The 25,554-nt window shown below is 32.3% G+C and overlaps 1 protein-coding gene across 2 annotated transcripts; it reads right to left on the reverse strand.

Annotated features, from left to right (window-relative positions):
* Nucleotides 1–1,427: 1,427 nt before the first annotated feature.
* Nucleotides 1,428–25,274, reverse strand: LOC126834816 (lactoperoxidase-like). 2 transcript variants are annotated; one of them, XM_050566996.1, is made up of 15 exons: nt 25,205–25,274; nt 24,832–24,983; nt 24,592–24,748; nt 20,083–20,192; nt 19,762–19,999; nt 17,954–18,171; nt 16,920–17,090; nt 16,078–16,224; nt 14,760–14,981; nt 14,031–14,228; nt 13,028–13,164; nt 11,553–11,720; nt 5,037–5,254; nt 4,244–4,413; nt 1,428–2,521 (listed from the first exon to the last, which is right to left on the reverse strand). In XM_050566996.1, exons 3-15 carry the CDS (start codon nt 24,723–24,725, stop codon nt 2,304–2,306), a joined length of 2,349 nt encoding a protein of 782 aa, XP_050422953.1. In that variant the 5' UTR covers nt 24,726–24,748; nt 24,832–24,983; nt 25,205–25,274; the 3' UTR covers nt 1,428–2,303. The 2 variants fall into 2 exon arrangements, with proteins under 2 accessions (XP_050422953.1, XP_050422954.1); XM_050566997.1 differs by lacking the exons at nt 16,078–16,224; nt 25,205–25,274 and having other exon boundaries at nt 24,832–25,194.
* Between the last annotated feature and the right edge of the window lie 280 nt (nt 25,275–25,554).

Here is a 25,554-nt window from a genome sequence, read left to right on the forward strand (position 1 = left end):
CATGCCAAGGTGATTGTAATATAACTCTAAATAACAAAATCCGTTCATTTGTTTCAGAGAGCAGCGTGGCTAAAGAAAAATTTACCATTTTCAAATGTAAAAACTTTTATAATTTATTTTTAAATTCATATTTTGTACCTTTTTGATAAGCTCTTTCTATGAGATTGGAATCAACTTTCTACCTCTAATAGTTTAAGAGAAAATTGAAAATTTATCCGATCTACCTGTATAATATTATCTTATATAAAAGCTAAGAAAAATATCTATCATCTCAATATTAATGTGTAGCATTTTGTTTTTTTCCCTATGTACAACAAGCTCTTTAAGTTATCAACATGACATTTTTTTTTCATTTCAATTACCATAAATTTACTCGTTTTTTTTTTTAAAAAACTAAGAAAGTACAAAAATATGTGTTTTATTGATTTCTTTAGATTTAACGTTTCCGGGTTTAACGAACACCATTCATTGGTCTCCTTAAGACCAATAAATTGTATCATTTAATTTTTTTGAAAATGGAAAGCCTCGTGTGTGTTTTGAGTGGATGTGCTTAATATTAATTAATCGTTTTGTGTATTCCAATCAGCCACTACTGAGTATTCTCTCTCTATTTAATATGTATAATATATTATTTATACAAATCATGAACGGTGTTATACAATCTACTCGGACCTAAGTTAAGCTGATCGTGCGTTTGACCGCATTGTAGATCCAAATGTTTTAATCAGTTGCATTGAAAAAAATAAATAGTGGCAAAGACACGGTGCTGTGAAAATTTGATCAATAAAAGTCAATTGCAATGATCAACATTTTTTGGTAGGTATCATTCATTATATTTTAGTTCTCTATAGTTTTTCTTTGGTACCTGCACAAATAATAAAAAATAATTTAAGTTAATTTACCGGACGGACCGCTCGAATTAATTATTGTTTATCCATATAAACTGAGTTTTGAACATTGTGCACGTTGAATCTATTGTATTCATTATACATAATATTTCTTAAATTATTGAAAAATTATAATAGTTATAACTTTTTGTATTATATAAAAAGGGCATTAACTCATTTTATTGACAATAATTGGGGTAGGTATACTGTAAATGAAGTACAATTATTTATACAATTCACAAATGAATTCTACTACCATCTGTTCTATATAATGTTTTTATTATTGACGATTGGCACTGAAGATGAGACTGTATCTTTATTTCTTACTTATCGTTAGACTCGCTAATATCATCTTGTGTCGTTAATATGTTTGGAATAAAAAACAAATAAATTTGTAGTTATTATATTTACCGATACTGAATAATTCATTTGATTATATTTGATTTACATTTTTTTTTTTTTGCTGTATTTATTAAAACTATTTAGTTATAATTTATATGTATAACAATGCAAATATTAACATATTAATACTTAGCACAATAATGTGTTTACACATGTTAAATGTTGAAATAACATTATACCTTTATTCAGCTTACATTAAAAAAAATATAATTTTACTTATGGACGCTCATGCCCTATGAATAATTGTATAAAAAATCTATATAGTATATACCAAATTATGTAAGTATAGGGCTCGGCCATATTGTACGGTTGATCAAAATTAGTGATGGGAATCCGAAAATCCGGATTTCAACAAAAAAAAGGCTATTTAAAAATCTTTTAAGCATTATATATTATTACAATATAAAGCTGTGTAGGTACCCATGTAAAATATTTTTGATGAAAACGTAAAAATGGAAACACAACGTTAAAAATATAAATGGTTTTTGGATTTCGGATTCGTTGGAATCCGAAGATCCAAAATCTGAAAAAATGTACCTATAATCAAAGTTAACCTTTTTTTTTTTTAATTTCACCAAAACATTTTACTTAGGTACACAGCTATATACTATAGTAATATTTTTGATAAAAAAAAAAATAATAGTATTTAATACATCTATTAGGTTTTCAAATGGCTTATAGAGCGTTTTATTTTAAAAATTAGGATTTTCAGATTACCGCCACTTGAGTTAAATAAACGGCGTATGACATTATTACTTATGATCAGAGTTGGACATTATTTAGATAATTTTTTATCTAAATAATTATTTAAACAATTTTTTTATTCGAATATCCGTCGAATAATTTATTCAAATGAATAATCTTGTATTTGGTCGAATAAAAATATGATTCGAATAAATCGTCTTAGAATAAAGAGATTATTCGAATAAATTAGTTGTTTTTTCGTTGTTTGAATAAAAAATGTGAAACTCTGTATATAATGTGGACCGCGGCATATTATACTTGTCGGCTGCACTATACAGTGGAAGTTTCCGGGCCTGGGGCTGTAGCCGTGTTGTCGCCTAGTTCTCTCCACGGGTCGAGGGACATTTTTATTAAACTTTTGCAGCTCACCCTGTCGTTGCCGATTCGCCGAGAATTGAGCATCACGTGCGGCTGAACTGAGCCAATTTCTTCGGAATTGTCGCAAATTATTGCCGCAAACGTGGTTTTCCGCACTTCAGACAGTTGATCTGTTACACACACACACACACACACACAAACAGTATCTATAATACATTGCTGCAGTAATATCTGATGTGCTTGAAGCGATCGTTGAACGAAGACATTTGACTACAGATATGGACAGGAATCATGATAGAAATATACTAGGTCAGAAGGGCATACATACTCCTTCATAAAATATTCCACGGTAAAAACAAATATGGCAGCGTAACGGGAGCCTAAATCAAGTATATAATATGTACACGGTAAAATATAGTATAGTAATAGTAAAATTGATATGTCCTTACGCTGCCATTTTATTTCTGAAGATAACAGTTCGAGACGACGTGCAATAAGGCTGTTGTTGGTTGTATATTATTTCAACCTTGGGTAGGATTATTACTTCCGGCTAACTTGGATTGTTTTTTTAAAGTTTTTCAAACGAATCAAGGACTAATAATAGGTAATCCATTATTCCAGTGGTCGGATTATTGGATTACAGTCAATCCAGAAAAACGGGAATACTGATTAAAAGTAATTACGTTCATGAGGATTTCTAGGTAAAGATTACAATTTTATTTTTCATGTGCTGTACTGTATTTTCATTTGTGCAAATCAAATTTTTCTTAAAAAAAAATTAAATTCTTTAAATTAATCGACTATTTTCAAACGAACGAAGAAATCATTGATAATTATAACCACTTGTTAGTGTTTGTAATTTGTAATTAATCAAAAATTTGAATAAAACAAACGATTTAAATGCATTTTTAATTTAACTCTAAAAAAATGTTAATTAAACACAATATTTTGGATTACCGGAACAAATGTAATTCGTAATCCAACAACTCGGAATTACTGGAATAAATATGAATAATTATATCTCGTCAATTTTTTCTTATTTATTCCAGATCCTCTTTGTAATCGATTACGGATTGTAGCCTATGGGCTGGATACGAAAAATTGAATGTCGCCATTTTGGCGATACACTTTCACTTTTAATTAGAGATAAGAGATAAGAAACGAAATAACAGTGATAAGAAAATAAGATAAATGATAAGAGGATAGTGATAATAGGTACACGGTAAGAGATAGGTGATAAGAAATAACACATCCATGATTCAATGTTTTTCCGTGGAACGGATAAAATAACTAGGTTATTTTTTTATCCATCTCTGACAACTGTCGCGATCGACAAACATCATGGCGAAAAAAACGATAAGTTTAACTGTAAGGTCCACAAAAACCTATGGTAATTTCTAGGCAACGTTTGAAAAACTTTTACAGCACAATATTTTCAGTCGTGAAAACAACTTCTCAATAGGTACGTCCGTATACGAGTATTTAACATTTCAGGGACAAGTATTTATTCTTTAATTAAAAACTTTCTCCGTAAAGTGGTCGTACTGCGATTAAAGACCGAAATTAATTAAAAAAACACAGAACGGCCTAACCTAAATGTTAAGTATCGGCAAACATTATTGTAGCACAGCCCTCAGGTGTCTTTTAAGTCCAAATTAAAAGGATTATTCTCATATTTTTTTCTAGCTAATTTCATTTATTGTTTAATTGTTCGGTTGGTCGTTTTTACTGAAAATATTATTACAAATTCGACTGTTTGCCTAAAGAATAAAAAAAAACGACGTTCCGGTAAATTTCTGTGAAAACCCTGTTTGAGTCAACTTGCCGTGCAGTATAGACGGTGCATGACGGAAAATGAAACGTTTGCTCTACTACTTTAAAAAGATACTTACTTTCGTCGAAGGCTTGTGGCTTTTCTTCTGTCTCGTACCAGTAACGATCACCACGTTTGATCCGGACAAATTGATCAGCCAACAGACACGTTAAAGTCGGGCCCAGCAAACCGTTTGGTAAAGGTTTTTCAGAGATCATTCCTGTGTACGCGTCCACGTCGTTGACAGACCTGAAATTACATATTGGGTCGTCCATTGTAAAAGTGGTGTAACTCAACATTTTTAAAATATACATATTTTTGCTTAACGGAGTCACATTAAATCAAATTTTTCATTGTATAAAATAGAAGCAACTCCAATAAATGAAAAAAATAAAAAATAAAAATATAACACACTGAATGAATACTTGTATTTGTTTTTCTACACAATGACTAATGAGATAATTCACTTGTACAATTAACGACACATATTATAGTATTCGGATCGTTTAGAAAATGTATACCAAACATTCCTAATTCCTATTGTAAGCTGTAGGTAGATACTAGCATTCAAATGATATATTAATCGTATAATACTTATTGTTAGCACAAAAATAGTGATGTATTTATTAGGGTTTCATTTGTTTGTAAATCAAGTTTTCATTCGAACAGGAGTTTAAACTTATATATATATATATACATATACTATAATGAACTAGATTGTTAATAGAGATAATTGGAGTTACAATTTTCCGCCTTCTTTGTGGGAATTAGAACCTTATCACGTGTTTATATCTGTTATCACTGTTTATAACAATTGCATATTAAGTTGATAACACAGAATCATATATATTATATATATATAGTATTCTTACTTGTACAGTTGTTTTATTGACAGTAACGTTGTCTGTTCGACGACATCGTTTAAATTGTCGAAATTCTCAGGCCGTGGAAACCCGCAGAATTTTCTCCAATGCGGGTAGGCCGGTAAACCGTGGTCTCGTCCTCTCTGTATGTTTAACGACACCAAGTCCAGACTGCATTGACCTTTGTTGCGCGTTTTGTCGTTGCTCTCGAACAAGTGTCGGGTTACCTATTTCAGAAAGCCCACAATGTGCCATTGTGTAAATTATTTGCAAAAAAAAACACAAAGATTAAATAGGAAATATCAATTAAAAAAAAATACTATTACGACAACAAACTGTTGATAATGTTTCGAGCAGTAAATATTTTATAGTACTTCAATAGTTAAGTTACGAGTCGACGGTGGTTTTGTTTGAAGTTTTCCGTCCATTACATTTGCAAATTATAACAACAAAAATACTGTGGATAATTTGTGCGAAACTTATTCAGTACTTTATGTCCGTTTTTTCACAATAATTCCGTTAAAAATTATTTTTATATAGCTATACATTCTTCGTTATGATTCTATAACGTTGTCTTTAATATCAGGGACGGACCTAGGAATCGAGGAAATGAAAAACACTAACAGAACTGCATAAATTGATTATATTGAAAGATGCACACAAAACTGATTATCTACCTAATGTTATCGATTTTGTTGAATAATAGTAATTTTAAGCTGAAAAATATGTAATTTTTTGAAGGGGTTTCACCTTGGATAGTGACTTAATTTATATGTATAATTTTGCTCTTTCCGTTCTCATTGGTGTACTACAAGAATACAAAATATGTAATAAATTAATATACAGAAAATGATTTAGTAATATTTCAGTATTTTTTAATTATAAAGCATAATATTTCATTTATCATAATATGTAGTAATTTCGGTATGGAAAATTCCCAATGATTGGATACGACAACGCCAAAACCGACTTGATGAAATCTTGGTCGACGTTACGCATACATTTTTTGACTATGTTGACGAAAATCACAGCCGACCCGTGGTTTTTCTTTAAAACGGTCGGAAATTGTTTCAATATGATTGCTTCGTTCAGGATTCGTCGAATGTCTTCATGAGCTATCTGCCAGACAGATTTGCAGCCCGGAAAATTCAAAGATATTTTCTCCAAATTTAATCGGACACGTTCGACAGCTGCATTGTAAGTCGCCGGCTGGGGACTTTGGACTCGCAAGAAAATCAAAGTCTCCGCAAAGGTCCGGTCGTCTTGCAATCCGGTTATGTCGACAAAAGAGGTGATTGTATCGTGCATTGCAGCGTTCACTTCCGGTGCGTTTCCGTTGTCGTCGACTGCAAGCAACAAGTGAATAGATACCATTCGCAATACCACCATTTTCATCAGAGTCAAGACCACCGACTGATACTGTCTTATGCCTTCCAACGCGGTGTATAGGTTCGTAGGATCCGTGGCCTTGTTGTACGCATTTGAAAACTCCTCGGTCACGTCGTCCCAAGTTTCACCGTATCTGCCAAATGCATTCATGACATTATCAAAATCATAAACCACCTCGCATAGGTTTTTATAACCCAAGAGCAAGTTATCGGCATCGATCAGATTGTAGGATTGGTTTGTTTCGGTGATACGCATCACCCTCGGACGACTTGTGCGCAAGTGTTCTTCAATCTTGTCGGGAAAATGTCGAAGCATCTCAGGACTACTATTATCGCTCAAGGAGAATTCGTTGTCACCCGGACAGTCCTGCATGGACTCCGTCAGTTGTGCGATGATCATTTCTTCCACACATTTCGTTTGTCCGTCGTTAAATTGTCTATTAATGAAGCTAAAATGTTCAACGTACCAATAGAGCAGCCACACCGGATACAGGATCCGGCGGTCGTAGTCAGCGTTCATGTTGTAGAGTATCACCAAAGCATATTTTGGAATTCCTTCGAAACTTTTGAACTTAAGCGATTCGGAGGCATTTAGCGCCGTTACTCGCATGATCGACAGCAATATCGTTTGAATTCCGCACCGTGTGTTTAACTGTATCTGTTTCTCTGTGCTGGCTAGATCTTGGCTGGTGCTTGGATCGGGATTGTCGTATCCCAGTTTCAAGTAAACCAAAAAATTATCGTAATCTTCCCGAAGCGATTGTCTTTTGCAAACCGGTTCGAACGCCGCGTATACCACCGAGTTCAGAGTATAAACGCAAAACAGCAATGTCGTCGACAACAATAAACCGCGGCGGTGATCCATCTGAATAGCTTATAATTTTAATATTTCAAGTACTACCAAAGTGGATTCCGTCGTACAACTGAGCAGTACTCGAAGAACACAATAGATCCGAACACCATCACGATACGTATCATATTTTTCACAAAAACATTAAAAACAAATAGTGTTCACACGATTCGGCAGCATATTTGTAAAGTTGTTGTTGTGAAGGTTAAATATATTATTACCAAAACGGATAACAACTATAGTCTTCTACGCACATAGTCTTAGGACGGGAGGGGGGCTGGAGGGCTTTGGCACCACACAATTTTGAATACTTCCAATATATTTGAAATTTTAGGTAGCTATTTACTACTGTCAAAGTGTAATTTTTTCGTTTATGTGTTAGCCCCATTCTAGATCTACCCTCGGTCTAATTTGCACACTTAAAGCTCTTCAAGTACATCTAAAAACAAAAAAGAAATATTTTCTACCTCTTAGTCCTCATATCGTTCTCAATCGCATCTAACCACTACTATATTGGTCTTTCTCTTGGCGTCTACGTTTATTGCATAACCGTCAGAGATGTATTTAGGAATTTTGCGCCCCAGGTAAGAAAAAAAAACACCCCCTCCCAACCTAAATTTCTTCATCAATAGGTGTATTTGTAAAAAAAACACATGATAGTGAAACCAATGCATTCTTCGCTACACTCATAATCTGAAAGGTATACTTGGTATACATAAAAAAAAACTTTTTTAAAACATGCTTTTCTAAAAAAAAAAAAATAGCAAAAAGTGAACTATAAAGTAAAAAATAATTTTATTACATGAACAATTTACCAGTCAATTGTAGCATATTTTATTTAAAATGTCAATTACTTTGAAAACATTCGAAAATTAATTTTTGACTAAAAAGAAAAGCGTAAGCCCTATTCAAGAAAGTCCAAATTCATTGAGTTAATATTTTTTAAACATATTAGATATTTATACCAATTAGAGTTGTGAATTATGACCTTACGCCGTTCTTATTGGAAAAATTACTATACAAATGTATCGATATATTTGATATGGGTCAAGTTGGCACCGGCACATAATTCTAAGACTACACAAGTCATATTGAACATTTGCTAGATTTTGCTAGTTCATTGTTTACAGTTCCTAGACCTTCTAAATTGTGTACATAAATTATTTTACATCTGTTGAAATTAAAAAAATGATTTTCAACGTATATTTTATTCCTTTGGTGCCTATAACTGGTATAATTTGAATTTGTTATCGATAAAATAAGAAAAAGACAAAAGAATACTTTCTATTAGTGTAAGCGAGGCCCTAAGACTCGAGAGTAACGCACAATTTTTTTTTTAACAAAGCTTATAGTTGCGGTCTTAAAACAACTGGGCGTTGTGTTTTGTTAACTTTCACGTTCTACAGTTTATACCCACATATTAACCAATATACCAAACTTCATTAGGCCATTATTATTTCAAATTGATTATTAGATATTGGAATAGCCAATCGTTTAATAGTTCAATATAGTTGTTGTATTGTTTATACTTAACTGTTTAAACTTAAGAAATTAGTAGGTCTATGGTTTCATAACACAATATCCAAGTGAGAATCCTCAATTCCAGACATTCAACAATAATCAATTTATCAAATTGCCAAAATTGTCTGATTGCTATTTACTGACTGATAAAAACGAGTGTTGAGCACCAAATAAGAGAAATAAAAAGAAAAAGGGAGGTGGTAAATAAATGATAGTGAGATGTACGCATGAACTGACTTGATTTGACAGAACAATGAAAGACTATATAAATCATTATTGTTAAATTAAATATAGAGTTGGTAGGAATTTTTGTTCTTATTCTTTTAAATTTAACTAGATTTAATTAAATTGAATCTAAGTTTGGATTGTAAGTAGTAAAATTATATTTCAAAAACATTTGTACGATGAATTTGCTATCATGCATAGGTAAAAATCTGGTAAAAAATTGTTGTGTGACCTATTTTTTTACTGTAGTTATATACTTATATACCGACATCGCGGTAATACACTTGTTGTATATTTACACCGTAAAACATATGTTATTTTTGCATCAGATTCAATTTTTTAATAGTTGCTTAAGTGTTTTCACAAAAAATGAAGAACACAAATTTTAAAATGGATTAGTCAAGCAGATTAGTCATGCATGCTTTTTCGCACAAAAAAAAATATATTTTCTGAAAAATTGACTGTATCTTTTTATATCAAAATACTATGGTACTAAGTGTAGGTTACTTTGGTAAACAAATAATATTCAATTTGAACAAATTTTCTCGACAACAAAAAATGTCGATGTAAAAGGTTAATCTTCGTTAGAAGGATATCTTTCTGAAAAAACTTGTCAAAAATAGCATTAAAATAAACTGAACATGTTGTCAGAACTATCTATTTTGCCTTACTTAACCTCCTCCAGATGCCAATATAAAATGTATTATCTTACAATTTTCGGATTAACTACTTAATGTCAATAAGACAATTTTGTGATGGTGCCCTACCGTATGTCTGAAATTGAGAATTTTCACCTGAGTTAGTGAATAAATAAAATAAAATAAATATATAATTTGTCATTGTCGCTATATTTGTACAATGATTGCGGTCTATATGAAAGATCTAATTTTCCTGCATTAAGAATGTTCTAATGGCATCTATCTTATAATCCACATTCCATTTTCGTCCTTAGTATGATTTCCTTTCGTTGAAATATTCAAAATAAAACATTTTTTTTTATCACCAACGTTATCAACATACAAAGTTGATAGTAGCTAGTATTACCTACAATCTACGATTGAAAAAAAGGAGTGAGGTTATTTATACTGTCAAAAAAAAAAAAAAAGAACACTACATTGGGTTCGGGGCATAGCAGGGACGGAGCATAGTGAGGACTGGGAGGTCACAGGTTTACAGGAATTTTTAAATTTGAAAGTGGTAAAATCACTTTCAAAAAAACACTTTTATGCAAATCAGTAGTTAGTATTTTCAAGACAGTACAGACTAAACCAGGCTCAGTGTAAGCCCGCAAAGTTAGAAAGTATTAAATTGAGGTGCTGTATTTACAAATAAGTAACAAAGCGTTTATTTGAAAGTGATTTTATCCAAGAGGACTATTACAGTAGAGTATAGGCATAATGGAATCAAAGCAACGAGGGAACGGAGAGGTGAAAATGTGGTAAAAAATAAACTCATTACCAAAATGTAATACATCAATTGTGAATTGTGAGGTCGGTTGAAAAAAAAAACAAATAAAACGCTACGGTAAATCAAATATAGTTTTCCAACTTTTGAAGTTTTCCGTCCATTAATATCAGGGACGGACCTAGGAATCGAGGAAACGAAAAACACTAACAGCACTGCATAAATTGATTATATTGAAAGACGCATACAAAACTGATTATCTACCTAATGTTATCGATTTTGTTGATTGGTTGTAATTTTTTTGAGTGTTTTTCTCGATTTTGAAGAGGAAGAGGTAAATTTTTGTTTGCCAAACTAAGTTATTTTTATATAGGATTACTGATGTATAGAGTTGCTATACGAAGAAATCGGTTCAGCGGTTTAAACAAATAAAAAAATTAGTAGATACGCCAAAAGTGACTTGCATAATAGTCATATTTTCTCATTAACTCAGATACAAATAACTATTAAAATATTATGAGACTAGAAAAACTTCATACGCCTTGGTGTATTTTAAACGGCACCTAAATCAAATTATGTCGAATATTTACCCATTTTCGTATGCAGTTGTTTTAGGTGGCCAACTGTTACGATTCATTTGTTTACTGACGAAAAAGCTTATTATTTTTAACACTTAAATTGCTAGAAAAGTCGACTAGATCTCGCAAATAAACAGTTACTAAAGTTTGGCTTATTCTCTACTCGACTGTCGTTAGCAGCTGTTCAAACCGAAGCACTTAAGAGCACATATTATGTTTTTACAAAAAAAACAAAACAAATATTATTCACTATTCCACGACACAAATTATGCAGTTATTTTAGACGTATTTGGCGACTGTGTAAATCATATTCAGTGAAATATTCGCACCTTAAGTTAAAAAAATATCTTCTAGCCTCCACGGTAATTTTTTGAATAAAAAACCAGCCTAGACCCCTAGGCCCCTCCTTCAAGTTTAGGGACCTTGAGGACACCTACCTATATGTACACCGACTATTTAAAAAATACCAGCGTTATGTTATGTGATGCAAGCTCATAGTATGTGTGTACAGCTATATATATTTTTTTCACTAACAGTGTCATTTGGCGTAATGGCTTACCTCGGGTGTAAAAAATGCATCGGATTTCCCAGCACTGGTGTTCATCGCCCCTCGGATGACGCTGTCAACGCCACCGCACGTGTATAGCTTATACGGATTGAACAGCATTTTTCTCATTTCCACATATTCGGGGTTGCTGTCGTCGTCCCGCAGGAATTTTGTCATGCTCTGCGCAATCATTTAGTATAACACAATATATTATTTCAGTTGTATGGAAATTTCGCATTCGTATACATTAAGAATAATAATAATATAACGTCAGAACGTACCCAGAAAGCAGCGTTACAATAAAGAAAAGTGGCATTTTATCTTAAGTTCACAAAATAAGCGCGTTCATGATTAAAAATCTCTATGAGACATACACATACACATGCACTGCTTTTTCCCCGAAACTCTTCAATAACCGACATGATTTTTTTTCCTCGACGCATAGTGCTCGCCGTGAATAATATTTTATACTTGCATAATACACGACAGTTTAAAGAAATTACATTTTTGAAGAAATAAAATTACTTATTTCCTTCTTTATTCCAAGTATAATTGCGATATATAATAAAATGAAAAACGATTTTCAACAGTCGTCGAACACATTATGTTGTATAGACGACCGTCTTGTCAAAAAATAAATTACAATTCTATTGGAGAACGAGACATGCTGTAAAGGGTGTTTTTAATCACCCGACGAAGACTGGGATAGAAGGGCTTGTTTATCACACTCTCAGAATTGCTCCAAAGCTTAAATGAATATGACAAGGTGATAGTCGTTGACAATTTCACACTAATTTAAAGCGGTCGAATTCATTGAGGGAGTTTATTGAGGAGAAGAACAATAATGGCCCGGTTAAATGCGAGGTAAGAATTTTAGACGAATTACAAGTTATATAATTTGTAGATGGATAATATAATAAAATACATCTATCTCTACCACGATTAAGACAGATATTTTTAGTAAGTTTAAAATTCATCGGTTGGAAAGTATGGAAATATATCGTTTTAGTGTATTCGAAAATGTTGTAGATTTTAGTTAACAAATAAACATTTTAATTCGTAGACTTCTATAATGTTACTTATAATTAGTGCACTTAAATCTTTAATTTCTATAGTTTATATATATTTGTATAAATATTTTAACATATTGAGAGCGTTGTGTAACAAAAACTCTACTTTAATTTGAATTAATTTTTTATAATTTTAACGGTAAACAATTTGTTTTTTCAATGTAATGGAATACCAGGAAACCGGGTAAGCAAATCTTCACTTTTCGTTTGAACGTTTTTAATGAAAGCATATTTTCAAACAAGCATTCTGAGCCAAAATAGCTTTTTATTTTTTGTTTGGTAATTATTATGATTTTTAACAATTTCTAGGCGGTGGTTTGCCACATGTACCAGAAGACAATATTTTCTTTTTCGGTTTTCGCTAAATCTTATATCAATTGGATGTTTAAATTTTTAGTGTAATAAATTGCGCTTTACCGGTATGAGCGTGTGAGCAAACCGAAATGCTGCTGTGGCAAAATTGTTGCTTATACTCGGGTCCACTGATGAATTGTAGCCCTTCCAATAGCCGCTTTCTTGAGAGTAAAGTTGTAGACGTTTCATGAGATCGTCACCTAAAATGTTTTTTTTTTCAAATTTTAATTTTACATTATTATGTTAGGCCAAGGTTTACAGGCATTATAACTGAAAATAAAATCACTTTCAAAACAAACGCTTCGATGCGAATCTGTAATGGTAGAATTACAAATACAATTGTATAATGTGCTTAAAAATGAATAATTTAGTATTAGGGTGGATACGATCAGGGTTGATGGTCTGTCCATAGTAATTGATTGCCATAGTTAGCCATTTTTAGTAATTAACAATACAATGAAATTATTTTCCTGTACACCTGTTGACTGTTGATTTACTCACATATTACAGTAACCTAAAAACTGTACTACGGGTAAAGTGTAGCTTTCCTTTTTGTTCTTTGGGGGTTTCCTTAATAAAAAAAAAAGGTTGAGAAAATTGTATATGTCATAGCCTCATTCCAGATAGCTACCTTTGGTCTAGTTTACTGACCTAAGACTTCACCTTAAAAAAACGAAATATAGATAAAAGTTCCACCCATTCAGCTAATGGAAAGGGTTTGTATACGTATTTTGGTTTATTAACGTTTATCATATACATTTGAAACTTATTTGACTATTTTGAAAACATTTATAGATTAGTCATTTTTAATTGAAAAATATGTACATTTTTTTGGGTGTTTTTTTTACGATATTTAAAGGGAAGTGGTGAACTTTTTAAATTTTCGGCCCAGTAGAGTACGATTTTTGGTCTATAGCTATACGAAGAAGTCGGGTCAACGGTTTAGAAGCAACACACTGTTGAAAAACAAGATTGTGGTTCATAAAAACGTTATAAAAATGTCTTTTCAGCTGAGCGTCAAAGCTAAAAAAATGATTCAACGAAGCACGCGTGGAACATTAATTACCCAAAATTATCGGCAGAAATTCGTTGTAAGTGATGTGCTGAATTTGGGCGACCAAGACGTGTCTGGTTTCTTGAAAAACTCGTTCGTCCGACCAATGCGGGTTCATGGACGACAATTTGCCGGCAATCAAGTTGTGCTGTCGTACCATAATCAAATGCAACGTCGTCAAGTGCATATTTTCGTTTGCTCTGGCGTCTCCTGTGAATACAAAAAAAAAAAAAATCCAATATCAAATTGCAAGTGGGTGTTTACCTAAGTAGGTAAACAACTGTATGTGTGTGTATCTTTTTTTTTTTTTGAGGGAAAATATTATGAAAACATAATGCAATGCACGGCGTACGCTTGAAAACAATTTAAGTTAAAAAAGTTTTCATTTTTTTGTGTTACGTTTTCTAAACCCTCTGGTCGAGCACGACGACCGGCATACTAATCAATTTACAATAGTTCCGTCAAGTCAGATTAGCGTTATGGAAATAAGTACCTTATTTCCAGTATAATACTGTTTGCGGTTAAAAACAAAAAAAAGTTTATTTTAAGGCGTATTATAATATACACGTACATAATGTATGAATAATTTTATGGAATACACAATGATGTTTATTTTTAGAAGCTGTCGCGGTTGGGATATTATAAACTTTTTCATTCTTTTGATTAGTATTAGGTACATTTTTGAATATATTATTATTTTCCGTTGGACAATATTCAATTTGTGAATAAACGTGCGTTTACCTGACAAAAAGCAGTATCGCCCTTTTTGCATTTCGACTTGCTCGTTACATCCGTCTTTTGGATCTTTGTTGGGTGGTAACAAACTCGCGCCAAATTCGGATACAAACACCTTCATCCGGCCGCCTTCCCACGACCTGAGATCGTTTTGTAAATTCTGACTATTGCCGTACACTGCCGAACCGTCTAGAAACGAACTGGCTTGGTTGAGTTGCTCCCTTGGCCCTGTACAGAAAAACCGGGTATAGAACGCTGTTCGATGATGTCTATATAATATGATGTATATTATAATAACATCCGGTGTGGCTATGGTTGTTCTTGGTAGTGACTAAAGTCAGTCTGCCCAGTTGGAAATAAAATACCGTTCAATACAAGGTGATCATATTTATATCGCGGCCCACTCAATTTCTCAATGGGTTTAATTTATTAATATTTGGATTTTTTTTCATAGTGTTTTCATATAATATGATCTCAATTTTCCACAAATTTGTATGTTCCTACCCTCCTCCCAAACTGTTAATTTTTGAAACTTAAACGGTAACGCGTACATTTTGTTAACTTTTTACATTGAGAATAATTTACTAAAAATGTTGACTAGTCCATTACCAGTTTTGGATAACTTATTTCGGAGTTATTGAAGTTTCAAGTTCAGGGCAGGAGAAAAGGAGGAGTGTAGTGTTATTTTTAATTGCGCGCACTTCTCATCCTGACTTTTAAACACTTATAACTTTAAAAATGGTTGTTCAAAACTGGTTGTCAACCGGTCAACATTTTTAGTAAGATATTCTTTATTTAAAAAGAACGCTACCGTTTAGGCTAAGTTGATATAAAAAAATAATTGGTTTTAGAGAGGGTAAAAACAAAAAAAAATATTATGAAAAAATGAGATTACACTGTATAAAAACACTATGAAAAAAAAAATTAAATTTCTTATTAAACCCTATGACATATTGAGCGGTTAACGATAAAAAAAAAAGATAATAAAAAAGGCCGGGTCGTGGGACGAAAAGTTTAAGGAAAACTTGAACGTCGGCCAAACGCTTACGGGGCATAAAGACGTTCATGCCGGGGAAAAAATTATCCAAGACAACGGACAAACGCCGCAGATGTAAGCTATAGAATTAATACTTAAAGGTGTGGTGGAGGTGTCAGATAACAAAAAAAAAACTCTCTTTGAGAGGGTCATCGGGCGCGACTGAGACAATATTTCAAAAACACGTTTTTTTAATTAAAAGAAAAAAAACCGTAGCCAAATCGTTTTAATTAATTTCTTATTTGCTTTAAAATTAAAACGTTTATTAATTGTTGTGGTCTTGATTACCGAAACTACACTTTGACGCCGGTGCGGATCTCACAAACTCCATGCAATCGCCGCATTTGCTATCTCCTTCCGACATAATAACTGGGAAGCACTCAGGATGTGTAGTGTTTTTCAAACCACAACAGGATATTGCGCTTCCATTATGACCTAAGCACAAAATGTATTCTTACGAAACTGCTCTTAAAGGGTTTGTCGTAAGCGGTAGTTGAACCTTGGCTGGTATAATATATATATATATATATATATACATTATATACATTATATGTGTATAATTCCTGTATCTTACGACACTTTAAGTGTTCAGGTTAAATCCTGCAGAATACTTATAATAGAGTGCACAAGGTTATCTTACACAACGATATCATATTCCAAGGAAAATATATTATTATAATAATATTATGCTTGTATAAAATTATTATAATTTTTTTTTTTTGATTAATTAATTAAGCATAAAATACATTTACAGCAGTCAATGAAACAACGACAAGTCGTCCAGAATCAGAACTGTTACCTATGAATAAATTCATATTAGCCATATGCAGAGTTATGTAAGTACTTACTCGAATAATTATTTCACAATTTATTCGAATAATTAAAAAAAAAAATAAAGATAAATAACAATAAAATGTTTTCCCTTCATATTTGTTTTAAAAAATAATTAATTAAAAATCTCTTAAAAACTGTTTAAATAATATGTTAGAAAATTATTCGAATAAAATATTATTTAAATAACTTACTCGAATAATGTAGGTATTATCTAGATGATTATTTAGATAACTTTTTATTTGAATGATGCACAACTCTGTATTGTAAACCCTGTAAAATAATAATCATTACTTAACCTTTACTCAAAGCCGTGGCTGTAATGTCGTGATCCATGAATTGTCCCCAAACAGCCAACATCACAGTAAAATCTTGATCTTCCTCGTAAGACGGACGGTGGACTCGGTCGGCTACTAGTTTCGATGACGGCAAATCCAAACCGTCCGACGATTTTCTTGGCTTCCAAACACCTGGAAAGTCATAATGAACAGCTGTTTATCGGACATGTACGAATCGATTTATTCAATTCAGGCGGAAAGCTGACCAAAAGTAAACTTCACCCTCGTTAAAAATAAAAGATCACAAACCTATGACCACAGGTTAAATAAAACCATATAGTGCACTCTAAAAAAAATGGAAAAAATGTAAACAAACTTGAATAATCTCAGGTCAGTGTGACCAAAAATAAATAAATAAAAACTTTTATGAAAACATGTTTTTCTAAAAAATGTGTTAAAAAAGTGAACTAAATAGTAAAAAAAAGTTTTACTACAAGAACAATAATTTATTTACCAATCAACTGTAGTGCATTTTTTTTTTAAATGCCAATTACTTTTAAAACAACCGAAAATTAACTACAATTTTAAATAAGGTTAAACGTCTTTAATTTTTGACTAGAAAGCGTGGGCCCTATTCAACAAAGTCCAAAGTTAAGTATATATTATGAAATGTATGTGACACACATTAAAATTGAACCGAATTTAAATTACAAAAAAACATTAACTGAAATTTTAACTAATCAATTTATTAGGTAGGGACTTAGTTGAATAGGGCCCACGCTTTTTTTTTTAGTAAAAAATTAAATATGTTCATCATTATTTAAAACCGTAGTTAATTTGCGGTTGTTTTCAAAGTAATTGATATTAAAAAAAAAAAAAAAAAAATGTGCTACAATTGATTGGTAAATTATTGTTCTTGTGGTAAAATTATAAATTTTACTTTTTAGTTCAATTTTTTACTATTTTTGAGAAAAGCATGTTTTTAAAAACCTGATCCCCACACTATGCTCAATTTCTTTTGTGCTGGGTTTTTATATTGTGTTAAAACGATTTACCGTCGGAATAATCGGCCGGTATGGCTCGGCGAAACGTCGTCAAAGACGAGCCTTTCAGAGGTTCTAAGATATTGTTACAAGTGCCGTTTACTGTTCTGTACCGACTTTGTGCAGGGCAGACGGTCGGTGCCAGGTTGATGCATTCGGGGTTAGTGAAAACTGTAACGTTAACCGTCAAAATCACGGCGTCTTTTTCTTTTGAAATATTCAAAGCTTCTCTAAAAATATAAAAAACTGCGTTGAATTGATTAATAAGAATCGAAACGGAGTAGGTACCGTCTTCAATGTTTTTTAAAAAAAATAATACTCCATAACATGCCAATCTCGTCTTTGGGAAATTTTCGGTAAACGAGCGCTTAAAAGTTGTACTTTTTTCCATTAGGTTGTTTTTAACTTTAAGCTTTGATGCGGAGCTGAGGAGCTATTGATTTTACAATCATGTGTTTTCACGTTTGTGCGAAGTGAATGTTATTTTTTTTTTCATCTATTCCGAAAATCTTTAATCTCTCCAACTTTCTATTAGTTGTTCATCGGTTCACCTTCATCTAATATATAAATTGATTAGCTTTCATTTTTCTGTTATTGGCACTACTCACAAATTTGCTCTTGTGTACTCTTCTTTCATCTTATACATTTCAACATTTTTCTTTTATCTCGTTTCTCCAATACCCAAAACTCACTTTAATACACTAATGCCGTTGCCTCACAACAGTTTTAGTACAATATTTCCCTTTTATTCCAAATTATATTTTTCTGTCACATAACACTTTTGTTTCCTCTTTTCATCTCGACTAATCACGCTTTACTGCATCTTCTTTCAGACGAATCCATTCTCTTACAAAACGGATCAAATGTCTCATCTCTACACCATTGTTATCCAAGCATAACGGGGGTTTTTTTTACCTACTAATAAATCCTCCAGACCTGGCAATTAAAAGGTTTCCATTTTTATATTATCATATTGCCTCTACATATAATATTATTATGTATGCTTTTGATATATTATCAAACTACTATTGTAGTATTCACAGTTTTGTATTTTTAATTATTGGGAACATTTTTTTTATTATATTGGGATATTCCAAATAGAACAAAATATAACAATGTTGTCCAGTTAAACCGTTTTTAATTAAATATATACGTTGCATTTAAGTTTTATAAGTTGATAGAGCTCTAGCAAATACTAAAAAAAGATAAAAATTTGAATATTGCCTAATATTATACTATAACATAAACAAAAATGTTTCCAAAAAGAAACACTACACAATTGCCATTATTTTAAAAGTAAACTAGTGTAGGACGTTAATAGAATCAACCGGTATGACCGTTCGGCGTTGTGGATTAAAATTTTATACTGACTGAACGATTTTCACCGAACAATTGTAATTTAAGTGTTTTTTTTCATAATATCCTTAAACGATTTTTTTTTCAAATTTTTAAGTAGTTAAAAATTTAAAAACAGATTGAAAACTTTATGAATTTGTACTTTTTGTACTGATTAAAGGTAAAAATTTCAAAATTTTGTCTTATTCCGACACATCTAACTATACTCTTTTCATTCATTGCTATTTTTTTTGGACAATTTTTTTTTAACTATGTATATGAAGTAAATTGAAAGTTTGGTATTTTACTCTGAAAAGTGCCATATTTAAGAGCCTATAACTTTTCAGGGCTTGGACTAAACATTCTGAAATTCGAACAGCACTTACTTAAATGTATAAAGAACATGTGGTAAAATTAAACGTTGTATTAAATGTAGAAACGGGTATTATATCAAGCTGGTTAGTAGGACAATACCGTGTACGGACCTCAATTTTTCGGTGGCAACGTTTTCAACGTAGCCGTCGCGCGCGATTCGCATCGATTCCGGTCCGGACTTCATCATTTGCTGGTGACGGTAAGACGGAGTGCCGTCGTCGATTGCCGGCAAGTTTTTTTCCAAATCCTCTTTGGCTTGCAAACTTTTGCGACCTCGTTCCACCGCCAACGTTAAGTCGTCGCCGGTCGCGTTTATAACTGCCTTTTGAATAATTGATGTAGAATTTTCTGCAACAAAATCCGTTAACACAGTAAGCCGACGTTTACCGGGATTTTTTGTCTTAACTTCCCAAAGGCTAAGCCTCGCTTACCCGGCAACGGCCAACCGAGCTGCAACAGCACTTGGTCGGGTCGTACCGGTTCGTCTGAACGGTCTACATAATGTGAAATGCCCACGATGCAGGCCATGACCGCCAGAGATCTGTGGAACAACAGACACGTTGAAAAGCTAAAGTTTATGATAACACAATTAGTAGTTAAAAGTGACCAGGACCCGGACTAGAGTTCACCGATCGCAGCATCCTATATAATGGTTTATGATTATACCCGTAGGAAGTATACGGTGGAGGGGAAGTCGGAATAGGGAATGGATTCTAATAGAGTGGGACGGAACACGGAAAGAGATAGAACTTTTGAATATATATTGTTTTAGAGTTACTATAGTTGGTAGTGATATTTATATCCAGCCACCCTTAATTGTAAACTTAAATGACTTAGCTGGCAGACAAGTCAATCCGTTCAATTAAAATAAATGTATGTACCATTTAAGTTTCAATCGTTGATAAAGCTCTATCATATACTAAAAAAAAGGTAACAATTAGATATTATCTATTTTTGTACTATAACACAATTAAAATGTTTTCAAAAAGAAACACTACAAAAGTACAATTGTGTTAGCAGTAAACTAGTGTAGGGCGTTAAAAAAATCACTTAGTATACAGAAGAACTATTTTTTAATTCTGAATTATGTACCTACTTGTTAGGTAGTCGATAATTTCTATCCGTATATTTTTCGATAGCGACCTAGCTTTCAACTGTTATTAGTTTACCTTCCATAAAGATTTTCTATTCTCTAATGAGTTCTTTCAAATCAAAATTATGTTTTAATTGATAAAAAGGGTCAAGAGAACACGAATATCGAACATTGTAAAGCGTGCAACCGTTGTTTTACATTTCCGGTGTTTTATATTTCCAGTGTTTTGCATTTCCGGTGTTATACATTTTGGATGTGTTGTTTCACTTTGTTATTTTGTAGCCCCGACAAGGACCTTTAAACGTGTACCGACAAATTTATGAGTGTAAAACACGGCCACGAGGGTCGACCATAGAAGGTTACACAACGTCAACACAAGTACTGTTGTTAAACACATTGTCGATATTTAACATGTATATTAAACAGTGCGAAGGTTAACAAAACATGTGTATTGTTAAAATGTCGAACAAACGACTTGAAATAACCAGAGACGATAAGAGCGATTTAGATAATTTAGATGGATGACAAACATACATAGTAAAATACAATATGGTGTTAAAGTTATGAAGCCACGTGTTCTTTTCTTTTTTTAATTTATATCTTGTCATTTCTCAGACAGTAATCACTAGACTAGTTATTTATTGAATTTTCAGTCGTACGAAGCTTTTTCTCTAAGTGTTTGTCTAGACGAACCGAACAGGTGATTAAAGGTTCGACGTTGTATTAACAAAATTTAAAATTGCCAAAACTTTGTTTTACCTACTACTAAACCCTACTTGCCCGCTGTATATTATTTATAATTAAATTTCTTTAGAACTTTTGCAAGACAAGTTTAAGTAGCATTTTCCACCTAACCGTGGACGTTTACACAAGTAAAGCAAGTACAAACTACTCTCTCTCACTAAATAAACGTGTATACCGTCTTAGTGAACTAGGTTATTGTTTTATTCATAATACGAGGGGTGAACTTATTAAATTTTAACCCAATAAAGTACGATTTCTGACCTACAGACTTGCTAATTGAAGAAACCGGTTTTGAAGTTTAGGAGATACATAACAAAAAGTAATAAAACACATAATTGTAAAAACAATACCTTCTCGGATCCGCAGCAAAGCTAATAGGTGTATAGAAACTGTATTGGACAATTAATGTATATTTTAAAGTTTAATATTTTTTTTTACATCAATATACTGTCAGTGTTTATTAAATACATTTTGCTATAATTATAAATGTTTTTTTTAATTTTATTTCACTCGAAACATACCGAAAGACATTATGTTAATTGGTTACTGAGTGGTTTTTTTTTGTTTACTAAGTGAAAATACACAATACAAAGTTCTATAACTTATTCTATGCAGTCGAATAACGAAGGTCGACGGTGATAACACTACAGACGCTTGATAACATTTCTCCGACCACACTGTAGAACAGAATGATTATTTTTTTTCATTTGTTGGTCACACTGACCTGAGATTATTCAAGTTTTTTTATAGTGCACTAACTGGATATATTTAATCTGTTATCATATAACATTCCCTGTAACGAAGTAATCAAGATGGCGAGCGACAGTGTTGCCACTTTAAATAAACATAAATGCTTGTTTAAAATAAGTAAAACACACTGCAGAGTGTAATCCTTATCAGCTATACGGATTAATAGATAAATTCTCGAATTTTATATGATAACTGGTAGCAATATGTTTTGTATCACATAGTTGCTGTAGTGAGACGAATAAAAAATATCTACCAGAGAAGTTCTAGTCACACTGCAGCTGGCCTTTTCGCTTACTTCATAAAATTTTACTTATTGCGACCCCCTGGGATGTGAACCCAATGGTGAAACGCACCGTGTAAAAACAATACAGCTATTTCTTTTGCAAATTTCAGCTATTTTTACAGGCATATCATTATTCTCGTTGGTAGCTCGGACACCGCAGGCCGCCGGTATAGGTTTGCCAAAGGGTTTAAAGTTTAAACCCCTAATTTGTCATTATGCCCGGTGCCTCCCCACTCTCGAGATTATAGTAATTAAGCGACAACTAATAAATAACAAACCAGAGAACAAATTACAATCTCGTCTTTGCAAAGAATTACTCATAGCCGAGGGTAAAGGTGAAATCGGTGGACTGAAAAAAACACAACGTGGGGAATATCGTGCTTCCGCTTTAAAAAAAAATATGTGCCGGGTCGAATGCTCGATTGTTGTTCGCATTTTTATGTAGGTACAAAAATATATAAGTATAAAAAAAAATATATATGTATATATATCGAGAAATCCAATAAACAACAGACTGTGCGTTTTTTCCGCTACCCCAAATGCGTCGTATTAATATAATATATAAACTCGACCTTATATCGAACTAATAATTGGACGTTTAAATACCTGAAATCCTAAGTATAGTAGTAATAGTAAAAATGCAAAGAGCCGTCGAGACAGTTCAAAAAAATGCAATTTTTACAATTATGCAACAAAGTAAACCTCCAAAATTATATCCTTAAAAATAACCAGATTATCGAAAAGCGTTGAAGTCTTAGAATTTCCCGCAATAGGGTTGGGGTTTTTTATACATTGGAGTTTTCATCAAACTGTCTGTGCTTATGCGTATACTAGTTAGGACTAGAGTGACCTCTAGCAGAGGTTATCTTGTTTTGGGTATTAGTAAAGTGTTAAAAATCGAGTTACTGTTTTGGTTGAGTGTAATTTGCTTATATTTTTTATACGTTGGCTCCACTCGAGGTTCGTTAAGACTAATAGTTTGTAGGCGTTTTCAACATAGTATTACCTACCACATTAAGGCCAATTTGCTTTGTACAGTGTAACTGTGTTGAAAACATTACAGTAGATATGTCTTAAGTGTAAAAACGATAATTTATAGAGATTTAATAAAAAAAAAAAAAATACAATATACTTATTAACGTGAGAAGAGCTTTTGCAAAGTCAAATCAACAGTGATTGATAATAATTCTTTTATGGGTAGGTACATAGTCACCGTGCAATATTGTATTAATGAATATTTTTCAGATGTGCTTTTGAAAACCTATTATAATTGGATTTTTTTTGTGGGAAAAAAAAAATCACAATTTCGACTTCACTTTATATTGTTAACTGTCTGCGTAAAAGTTTTTCAGAATGCCACTGACATCTCTTTAATATCGTAAAACTCTTTCGATAAAGTACTTTAAAACTGTTTTTTTTTTTTTGGTGACTTTTGTACACTGGTATATATGTATTTTGTAATGTTTAACCTTTAATCGGGTATCTAGGGGTGCTCTAAACATCCCACTGGTGTAAAAAAGCATGTAATCACAAGTAAAAAACTTCAAAAACCCAGACATTTTTTTTCCAGGCTCCGTGGTTAACCAGTCAGGGAATTAGGGAGTTCAAAAAATGTATAATGTAATATCTGAAATAACTTAAATTATTTATTATAACAAAAACCCACCGCATACCTAGTTGTGTTAATTATTTTCATCACATACCTAATTGAAGAAATTCGCCCGTTATACACTGTACTATAATATAAAATGTTTTTTTTTTTGAAGGGTTCGACGAGCCATCGAGGTTAAAAAATATGTATAAAATTCACTTATCCACGTGTTTGGTTTTCATGGAACGGTTCAGTCGGTTTTTTGGAAAAGTTTTGTGTGTTAGTATTTAATTTACAAAATATAAGCCTGACGGCACAAAAGTACCATAGTTCGACATTCGTCGCTACACAACACAATCGATTTATTTTTTTTTTCAAATGCCTTTTGTTTATTATATAGAAAACGACTCGAGTCGTCGTATCCAACTATATAACTAATGTAAAATTATTTTACTTTAATAAAACAATATTTATCTTACAAGATGACGGCGTAAACACAGTATCTGGCTTTGACGCACGACCGTGGGCCGTCGTATTTTGAAAACGATTCATATGGCGAAGCCGATATCGAAGAAAAGTCATCGCTGGTCAGAGGTGTGCTCTCCGTGGCCATGTTCTTGTACGGGTTTCACTGTCCTAAGACAAACAAAAAATAAATACAACACCAATTATTAATAGCAATATAGTTTGGTAAAATGAGAGATAAAAAAAATACCTACCTCTATCCACTAAAGTGTTGTGTTTGGAAACTATTCGAATAACTTTCACTCGAATAATGTATTATCTAGATGATTATTTGGATAATGAAGTTTCATCGACGAATGATGCAAAACTGTGATTTATGATCACAAGAAAAACTCAACAGTGCGTTCTGTCAAATAATACATTGTTAAAAACTTGTGAATGGGGCAATCGTTTTCAATCTAAATCAATAGGCAGATTTGAGTAGTGCGTCAAGCCGTTTAGAAGGACAAAAGTGAGAACTAATTGTTCCATATATTAGTTGTAAAAACAAAACAAAAAACGTTATAAGCAATTAATATATCTGTACGAATTTTTAAAACTTAAGAAAAAAAAGTACAGTCAAGTTACCTTTTATGGAAAACGCGCGTGTCACCTTCAACATAGGTACTACGGGTTCTCGGGCAATGGATTCGGTCTGTTGCCAGGGGGAAATGTGATAACTAATATATATATAAATATATATATATATATATATATGACTCAAAAAGAAGCCCTTCAAATCTATATCGACGATAATATTATGTATAGCGTGTGACGATTATACTTTTTTATGTTCAAATGGAAAAAGTAGGGACGATATTATACACGGTGTTATGTAAAAGACACACATTATGGTCGTTGAAATAGTAAAATACAATGTTTGTATGTTATTATGTTATTAGCTGATGCCGGAAGTAACAATAATGTAACTTCTTCGT

This window comes from Adelges cooleyi, unplaced genomic scaffold (assembly GCF_023614345.1).
Source record: "Adelges cooleyi isolate 19-005CV unplaced genomic scaffold, UGA_ACOO_1.1 ACOO_flye_CR_arks_rails_tigmint_CR_PRNA_21, whole genome shotgun sequence".
Lineage (NCBI taxonomy): Eukaryota > Metazoa > Arthropoda > Insecta > Hemiptera > Adelgidae > Adelges > Adelges cooleyi.

What these genes read in the sequence shown, in the direction of transcription:
- LOC126834816 (XM_050566996.1), bottom strand. Translation starts at nt 24,725, where the DNA reads ATGGCCACGGAGAGCACACCTCTGACCAGCGATGACTTTTCTTCGATA. An exon ending in GCTCGGTTGGCCGTTGCCGG is followed by an intron (nt 20,000 to 20,082) that starts GTAAGCGAGGCT and finishes ATTTTGTTGCAG; the next exon opens with AAAATTCTACATCAATTATT. An exon ending in GGCGTCAAAGTGTAGTTTCG is followed by an intron (nt 14,982 to 16,077) that starts GTAATCAAGACC and finishes TTTTCTGTACAG; the next exon opens with GGCCAAGGGAGCAACTCAAC.